The 9483-nt window shown below is 44.9% G+C and overlaps 2 protein-coding genes across 2 annotated transcripts; both read left to right on the plus strand.

The window, feature by feature from the left end:
• Nucleotides 1-3524: 3524 nt before the first annotated feature.
• LAJ45_03561 (uncharacterized protein) lies at nucleotides 3525-4080 on the plus strand (the record flags this gene model as incomplete). The annotated part of the gene is made up of 2 exons (XM_046113146.1): nucleotides 3525-3853; nucleotides 3912-4080. 2 exons carry the CDS (start codon nucleotides 3525-3527, stop codon nucleotides 4078-4080), a joined length of 498 nt encoding a protein of 165 aa, XP_045973439.1.
• Nucleotides 4081-7769: 3689 nt separating this feature from the next.
• Nucleotides 7770-9086, plus strand: LAJ45_03562 (uncharacterized protein; the record flags this gene model as incomplete). The annotated part of the gene is made up of 3 exons (XM_046113147.1): nucleotides 7770-8145; nucleotides 8206-8277; nucleotides 8341-9086. The coding sequence occupies 3 exons, from the start codon at nucleotides 7770-7772 to the stop codon at nucleotides 9084-9086; spliced, it is 1194 nt and encodes a 397-aa protein (XP_045973440.1).
• Nucleotides 9087-9483: the final 397 nt, after the last annotated feature.

The raw sequence follows: 9483 nt of genomic DNA on the forward strand, positions 1-9483 counted from the left end.
TAGGGTTCAGGACATGTCTTGGGTTATATGGGACAATGCCGGCTTGCCTCCATGCACTAGCTATATTTTTCGGAGTGTATGCTAGTTTTCTGACGGAGAACAGAAGTCTGTTTTGGTTAGTAGTTGTTCTCAATAGTCAATATATAACTAAATTCAACGTATTTTAGAAAGATAGCTTTGTTTAAACCCCTATTCTCGTCTGATATTCCATCTAGTGCCTCGCTATAATAGTGCATGGAAGGACCAAATAGCCCTACATTCAATGGTTGCAATAAATGGGTGGAGTGAGGCGGTAAACAAAAGGGAACAATTTTGTTTTTGAGACCGTAATCGAAGAACTGCCAAGTGATATGCGACGTATTACCATCCATTATTAAAAGCCTCCAATGTCCTGCAGCCGTAGTATTTGATAGTCGTAGTAATTAGAATCGGTCGGGAACACTAAAAGCTGTATGGACTCACCTCTCTGCTGTGTAACGTTGAAAATCCTTGCTCAACCATTCCATTCCCAACTCATGATCGGTCCACCCTTTAGGTGAGTAAACAAATGTTGCGATATTGTCTTCGCCCAATTGAGAGTACCAGCCTTGATAATGACCGGCGCCTTCATTTATAATCATAGGTGGTAGGGGTATGCCTGCTGCCGAAACCGCCTCAATAACAGTAACCCATGTTCGCTTACCATTGTGTGTGAGGCGTGGTGTCCGTCTTCCTCTCCTACAAATAACTTTACATCTACTGGCTGATCCCATTATAAAGCCCTTCTCGTCCATGTTATACTCGTCATCTGGAATAATGTGATACTGTCTGGTCACCATTCGTAGCTGTTGAGAAACATATAGCCAACTAGCCCTGATCCAAAACAATACCCGGCCATAATAGGCTCAAACCTTTAATAAAGTGATCTTTAATAATGACTGGATTGTCTGCACAAGTTCTTTGCCTCTCTAGACGGACTGCTAGTTTACTAGCCAGTTCAGGATTCCGATCTAGGAATCTTGACAACCAGTGCGCGCCTAGCTTCCTGTTACTAGCCCGAAGTGTAACTAAATGAGCTGCAATCTCCTTGACAATTGCCAATCTAGGCGGGAATCCCTAGTCGTCCATTCGCTGAATCCATCGCACAATTGAATTCTCCTCTTGATTTGTTAAAAGCTGTTGATGCCGATGGCTCTCCCTATAACTCTGAGCACCAGCCAGTCTATCCCGTAATGTGGTATAAGGAACAGAGTAGGTCTCCGCTGGCATGCGAATTGAAGGCTCTGCGGGCTTCTTTTAATGTTTTATCGCTAGCTGGATGTTCTCCTCCCGTTCCTCTTTTTGGTTTCCCTTCAGGCGAGTCATGTTGAAGCCGTTAAACCCTTTTATAACCCCTATTGGTAGCCGTGGTACAGTACTAGTACAACGAATCAAAGCAAAAAACGCCGAGAAATCACATGATCGGTATTACTGTCATGATCGGTTTCACCGTAAACGACATTACCACTTATGCCACATAATACAGAACAATTAGAGGTTCATGCATAAATAACCGAAACATAGTGGAAATGTGCAAAGAAAATACTAATTTAATGCATTCCCAAAAGTCACTCTGTAAATGCATCACTTGGGGTTGTAAATGGATCGCTTGTGTCATTTATCAACGACGTCCCCGGTAAACGAATCAATGGATTCATTTACCTTATTCGCTTTGGTGAGTAATGCATCAATTGATTCACCCCCATTGCTAGTAGAGACACCCCCAGAGTATAAGAAAGGTTTGAGGTTTATCACTGGAGTTTTTTATTTTTATTCCTTGTGTAATTAATTAAATATATGGAACCTTATAGTGATGGCAATTATCTCAAAACATCAGTAGGTCTCATCTTGTTCAATATGACTAAGACTTAGTGGTTGATGTGGCATCTGCGAACCGGTCAGGTATTTCATCCAGTATTAGTAAACGGGTTACCTATCCATCTGTCACTACCTGTTTGTGAATAGGGTGGGGCATACTATTATATCCCTCGGGTGGGTACCCTCTTTATTTGAGTCAGAACAGTACTAATAATTAGGACTTTGTCCCTGAAAATTATCCGACAAGGTGATGCAAATGTACTTCAAGTGTAATATAATATATATAGTAAAGGCGTAAGTGGGGATGTAAACCCAATGCTGTTGGCATCCTATCAGAAGCATGAGAATTGAAATCCTTAACTAGAGCCAAAGGATCATCACTGGAACTCCTCACCCACGAACCGGGCAACTGCTTGTCCATCATTTGGCTAGCGTGGTATGCTAGATGGAGTGCCCCTCGTCAACCTCCCCTACATGAAAAGGTCAACGGATAGTGCTTACTATTCATCAAGGTCGACGGATAAGGGTGGTTTATCGTATTGAATAATGGAAGGTGGTCATAAGGCCTGTTGCTTCTTTTCACCAAGCCTTCAACCCTGTCGTTGCATCTTTTTTTTTTTGTTTAATTCATTAATTGCATCTGTCGTTGCATCTTCCTAATTCGTGATAGGAATTTTGTCTTTCAACTTGGGGCAGAAGTTATCAGGCTCAGCAGATACTCTTCCAGTTCTCGAGATCACTACATAATTTGACCTTTTATCCGTACTTGGGCGCAACCGGCAGATGAACTGTGTCTCCAGGGAGGTAGGCCATGGTTGGAAAAAAATACAGACTCTGTCCTGGGATGGGTTGAACTACCATCGTTTGGAGGTTGAATATAGCGAGGGAATACATTTTGTAAGATAAAAACTGAGGTGAATCTTCGAAGGCCAATCGAAATACAATGAAATTTCTCGAAGAAGCAAGTGATATTAAGCGAGCATTACTTTTCGATCATCTCGACATCGACCAACATGAACTCTTCTCTATTTTAAATTTTCATTCATTTTACTTCTTCTCCTTTCTAGGAGGCGCTTTCCGTCTTTCCCAACCCTGTGTGTGAATGTTTTCACCCCAACCACCTAACGCATTCTCTCACCTGACCTATCCCAACCTCCAGTGTTGCATCTATCTCCCAATAGAAGTACCTTTGGATGTCCTATAAGTAGCTAATATTCCATCCACAGTCACCTCTTCTCCACGAAAACAACACGAAAACAAAACTCGCCCAGAGTGAATAACAAGCTTTTTTATCTTCTATATTCTCTTTTAATTGCCCACAACCATTATTGAAAACACTTTATAGACTCATATACCTAATACCCGACAGCTCCAGCGCCATCATGTCTCCCGGCGTGGTCAACAGATGGCTACGACCTACGATGCCAGGTCCACACCGGGTATCAGAACCGTTCGATTAAACGGGGTTATCGGAGAAAGACATAATGCTTATCTTTTCTCCTACTCCATAAGTGATGGTCAATGGCCTCCGTATTGGGCTCGTTCATCTTTCAATAGTTTTCCACACATTATTTCTCCTATACTATGGGGTTTCATGTTGCGTTCCGCATTTTGTCCTACCCACACATTCCCCTTCTTCCTCATTTACTATGATATGGTACCACCATACATGATCACTGTCACTAAAGATGTCACAGGTGGGCAAGGACTATCCCGTGCAGGACGCGATTATTGCCTGGCTCTATGCCCGTCTCAACGGCGACGTAACCCTCATTAACGATAACCCGCCTGAGTGGCGTCTCACAGCAATATTGACGCCTCCCGCTGTTGAGCTTCACACCCCTGAGCAACGCTTTCTCCGCGCTATCGAACAGGGAAACATCACTGTCCGCCGCGGGTGTTCGGTGTCCCAGGTAGAGCTCATCAGCGATCAGAAGGGTGCTGAAATCAAGGCTATTTTGGCGGGTATCTTCCCTGACGATAGTTCCTCCGGGGATGATGAAGAGTCTGATGAAGAGTATTTTATCCTTTCGTCGTTTTGCCTAATCTAAGAGGTACTAATTAACATGGTTTAGGACCAAAGAGAACTACAAGATAGAAGCACCCAAGAACAAAGGCTGGACTAAGAAACTTTTGTTGAAGCTCATTTCTGGTATCATTTTTGTGTTCATTCTTTTGTTCATCGTGGATTTCATAGTCGACATGAACAATCCTCTCGATCCGGTTGTGTTCCACGCCTATTGATCCCAGATAGTTTCTTCTCATTGTTCTCATCGCCTGAAACGGTACAATTGTCTCCCTATCCTACAACTGCATGCATCTTCCCTGACCTCTGTAAAGATATGATTCAGGGAAAGGTTGGATACACATTGAATTTTCAGGAGCTGATAGAAATTGTTTTGTAATTTCAAGGAAGAAATTATGAGACGGTAAAGGTTTGATTTGGGTAAAGGTTATATTATTATGACATGCACTATCAAAGTAAAGAGTGAGGGTAATAAAATCTTTTGAAGATCATTCTGTGAAAAGAAAACCTTTTTATGCTCTACATATATATGAGTTAAGTGCCCATGTGGTGATCGTGACCATGCCATTAATATTAACAAGTGGGGTTGCCATAGTAACAACCTAATCCTACGGGTTAGCAGCCCAATGAACCTAACTGAGTGTAGAAATAGACTAATCCATCGTGAGACTAATGAAGGTTGCCGTGGTAACTGGAAGCTCTACTTCGAGTCACACTCGGAGGCGGGAAGATCGATTATCCATGAAGTCTCCTGAATGAACTGGTTTACCGAGGAGGTTTCCTGGGAGGAATGGTTTATTACTCGATGGACCATGTTCTGACCCAATTGAGGACGGTACCCACCAACATGATATCCCCATATGCCCTGCCCCGTTCACAGACAGGAAGTGGCTTACAGATGGGTAGCCTATTCAATGATATTCCATAAAATACATAACCATACCCTAGGAAAGAACCTCCAAAAGATAGTTTACCTGTAATGGCCGGTAGCGTTTAAGGAGAAGGGAGATCAATGGAGAGTAACCTGCTTATACAACAAAGTAGGAGAACTTTCTGCCCTGAATAGGCGGTAAGTAACCTGCCCATGGATTGATAGAGTATCAATGAATGTTAGCACAATAAATAAAAAACAAATTTCTGGGGGTTTGAACCTCGAGCATCTTGAGTTGTTACTCCAAGTCAAACTCAAAATTGACGGGATCTCGCAGCTGCCCACAGCCTCCGATAGTATGTCATATTTTAAACTGGGAATATTAGTCAATTCAAGCCATCGTTGTAAATAATACTTACCGCCTTCGGTACATCTTCCCTGTTACTTTCCAGCTCCAATACTTCTTATTCCTGGTATATTTAATTGTCCAACTTCCATAGATCTTCTAGGTTAATATCGGACATACCAGTGTCCTGTTCCGGGATTTTAGTGGGGGGGCTGGTTACAATGCGCTGGTTACAATGCAGGGTTAGGGTTTCTCGCACCATCTGTGGCAATCAAACCAACTGACTGATGATACGGGACCATTTTTTGCTTGGGAGAGGAATTACTCTTAGGAGTCGAAATAAATTGAATGAAATTTGTAATATGTATTCAAAGAGCGCTTCACCGGAACAATAATTTAAGTTGCCAGCCCGAGTTAAAACTTATTGTTCGATGAATGGGTGTGGAAGCGGGACTCTAATTGAGGTGATTGAGGTTGCGTTGAAAAACGCTGGACAGCTTACCCACCGCCGGCGGTACAGAATAGAAGCTTGGCAAGGTGTACAGTGCCCTTGACAAAGGATATGGTGTTCAATTTTGCGGAAGTATACATACGATACACATCTACCAGGAAATGATTTTGACCACCGGCACCGTGCGCTACGATGGTAAAATATCCCATTACCTACTTGGCGCACCACCCACATTTAACTCCCATGGACGGGGATCCATCCATGGTCTCCCAGTCATTCGCCCTCCTTCTCCTGTAAGAGCATCATGCCCATCTACTCTTGCGACTCGGGTGGCCGTTGGAAGATCCTGGCCACCGGCTGTCTTTTTGGTGGATGTGAGTGTTGTGACAGAGTGGACAGATTAATGAAAAATTTTTTCTTTGGTGGGGGGTTATCCGCCGTGCATGCGCGTCGGATTCCTTGTGGTGGGAACATTTTTTTGTGTGGTCGGCCAGAAACCTGGAAAGTTCGCTTAGAACGATTAGTTTGAAGGGAGGAAGTCAGATGACTCGTGATAATTAGCTGCACGTGGCACTCTTGCCAATAGCGTAAGAAGCAGAAATCGGATAGTGGTAGCGGGAACAGATTTTGCACTTGCATAAGTGTATGGTGCGCCCACGCCTAAAGTTGTCGGATCGCGACGAAATGTCAATGGCTGATAACTTTGCAACGAAGAAAAGCGGTAAAATAGAACACTAGTTCAAGTGATGAATCTTAGTTCTATTTTAGCAGAATGTTGATATTTGTCTGGGTTGGAAAGTTATCAGAGGTTGAAATTGTGTATTTTTGTATGTAAAATGCGCCGAGACTGAACAAAGTGGAACCGTATTATACCCATTTATACCCCCCAAAAAGTAAACCTGACTGATCCGTGGCAGTGAAGCAGCAAAATACCTAGAAATGGGTCCTCTTATTGGCCCATGAGGCCCTATTGAAGCCACAATTCCGTGTGCTACTATTTCACCTTTAAGAGTGTGCGCACCATACTAGCGGTGCTGGAAAGAATATTGATCATGTGATCGGTTGCCTTCACAAATCCAAAGCTTCCCACCAATACGAGGGTCACATGATCAATAATGTTTCCGGCATCGCTAGTATGCCATAAATGGTTGCGTCATGGTTCGTCACCCGGGTCATGGATAATCACTCATGCTTGGCGCTGCATGGGTTTCCAGCGAACCACTGCGGTTACAGGTATCATGATGAGCATGGGTTTTGCACGATCTGCGTTTCTTTATTAGTTGCTGCTAGCATTTGCTAGTCCTTTGAACTCTTGATCTGAAAATAAGTGAAAGTTGGATCTACACTTGGCTGGCGTCTCGGGTGATGGCAGTAAAATCAACTTTGTATTTATTTACGAACACCTCCAAGAAAATACTTTCTTCTCATGTGGGCTGTTTCGCTATCAGCTTGAGATATATGGGTGACAAAGATCTCGATCACACGAGAGTGTTCGTCCCCCCCCCCCTCTCACCAAAAATACGTCATAAAATGAAGTCATATACCCAACCACAAAATGATTAGGAGTTAATTCTAGATATATAACCTTTTTATATATTGTTTATAACAAGAGACACATGCCCTGCTTATATTTTGGTTTTGGCGGTAATGCCCAGCGCCTCGCATATTCACCTCCGGAGAGGATAAACCAGCACCCCAGGTAATAACCGAACGAGAAAGAAAGAAAGGATGAGCCTACGAAAACTCGAGCTTTCATGGCATTACAAAATTAAAATCACAATATTCTCTTTTTTCCGCCATTGACCCGAATAAGGGGTGCGAAACTGACATTTTTTCTCATCCGCATAACAATAGCTTTACTAATTTTCCTAGGCAGAATAAAACTAAATAAAATCGAGAGTAACAATACATCATTGTTATATACCAAAACTCAAACTTTAACAGGCGCAATTTCCTTTTCCAAAATTACTCGTCTGATCACGATGACGTAGTTGGTGTTGTTGTTTCGTCAATGTGTGCTCAGACATGTCGGTAGTGCAGAGGGCAGAGATTTTTCCACACATGAATTATAACTCCCACCAGCTCTCGCCAATCCACATACTCACCTGTCCATCCGAAATTCCAAAAAGAAACCCCCGAAGAAAACCAGATTCACCATTCCGCTGCGAAACCAAATTCCACAAGGGTGTCCTCCAACCCAAATTCTCGCTTAAATATCGCCGCGGAAACCGCCAGAACAATGGAGTGCAGCAATCCAATCGCCCCCAGCCTCGTTCGGGAGCTCCCAGCGCCTCCTACCATCTCCGAATTCGTCAGGGATCTGCACAGCCACGGCGACAGCGACAGCGAAAACGAAGAAATCAACATCACACCTTATGGCGCATATCGCAAAGGGAAGGAGCGTACCTATCGATCAGCCTCCCCTCCACCGAGACCGATTGAGTATTGGGAGGATCTGGCGATGGAGGCAGAGCGCTCCATGGCCGCTGTCCGGTTCCAGGACATCGACCCCCCGGTTCCAGTCGCTGAAGAGACCTCCGATGTCGTTTCGGTAAGATCCTCGTCTTCCGGAGTTAGTGAAGGTGAATATGGCCGGCCTTTGGGCATTGTTGCTGGTATGTTGCATTTTTTGGTTCCCCCCAGCTCGTGTAATGCTGACGCTAGAGCTGCCTCAGCTCTAGTTACGTCGGTTATCGCGTTTCCTATTACGGAAACAATCTTGCAGAAGATGGACCCTGGCGCGACTGGTAAATAACCTTTCCTAATCCGTTCTAGGTCGCCTAATATTAACTCTCGTTCTACTAATTCAGCCGTTTATGGTATCGGGTCTAGCTCTGCGGCCAGAAGGTTGCCGAACATGTATCCCGAGCTCGAGCAGAGTACTGCATATTGCGCTGGTGGTCACCCCCAACACCGTGCGCACATCGCGAAGCATAGGAACAGTGCCCCCATTTCCCCTATGTTCCAGGCTGTGACAGAGACCTCCTGGGCCCGCCTTGAGCGCTCGCGGGCACAATCAGGCGGCGCCGATGGACACCAAGTTGGCAAGGATGAAAGACAGAAAGGCCACCACGGAAGGCATAAAAGCCTGGATCCCAGAAGGAATAGACACTCGAGGGAGCTTGGAAGGCCATCCACTTCCTCGAACAATGAGGTTGCCGAACATCAAAACATCACTGGGAGAAGGCCTGCTAGACATAGTGGTTTCGACGCCCACAGTAGGCACAGTGCCCCTCTTCCCTCCTGCCACCGTCGGACCCGCAGTGACTTCGTCCCTGCCGAAAATTCTCAGCAAATGGACCACAATCAGCCCCGCGGGCTTGCGGCCTTCAAGGATAGGAACAACACTCATGTCTACTGTGATGTAGTAGCCGGTGAGTGGCTCACTGATCTAGTCGAAGGACCGTGCGGCGTGCTAGCTGTTCAGCAGCCCACTTCTCGGGGTGCGTTCGGAAAGCTCAAGGCCTTCGGTGGCAAGCTCGCGAGGAGGTTTAAGGAGCCCAAGGAAGACAGGTTCGATCTCGGGGGTGTTGTTGCGGCGCGGGGGGAAAGGTAACTGCGTTGTGCGGAGGCTACCCGTAAGTATGATTAGATTGCTGGAAGGTCGTCGGGATGGGATGCTTCGGCGATGCGTAGGAAATCTTCAAGGTTGTTAGTCGATCAGGAACGTGCAGAGGAGATGACTGGTTGTTTCCGGTTTGGGATCGGTAATATCTGTATCTAGAGCACTTAATGTTAGCTAGAAAACCTGCAGGTTAAGTATCGGAGAAAGAGATAAATAGCTGGACGTAGTTGAACAAGAAGGTATTTCCCAACTTGATGTCACCTATGATTGTGAAAAATACCAGTCCTGTTTCTTTCCTAATCGACGTCGCCATTGTCTGCTATAAAAAGAATCTCACAAGCAGAAAAAAAAAAAGGGAAAAAAAAAGAATAGAGGCCGGGGGAGGGGG

The sequence above is a fragment of the Morchella importuna genome (assembly GCF_003444635.1).
Source record: "Morchella importuna strain M04M26 chromosome Unknown Morimp01GS008, whole genome shotgun sequence".
Taxonomy (NCBI): domain Eukaryota; kingdom Fungi; phylum Ascomycota; class Pezizomycetes; order Pezizales; family Morchellaceae; genus Morchella; species Morchella importuna.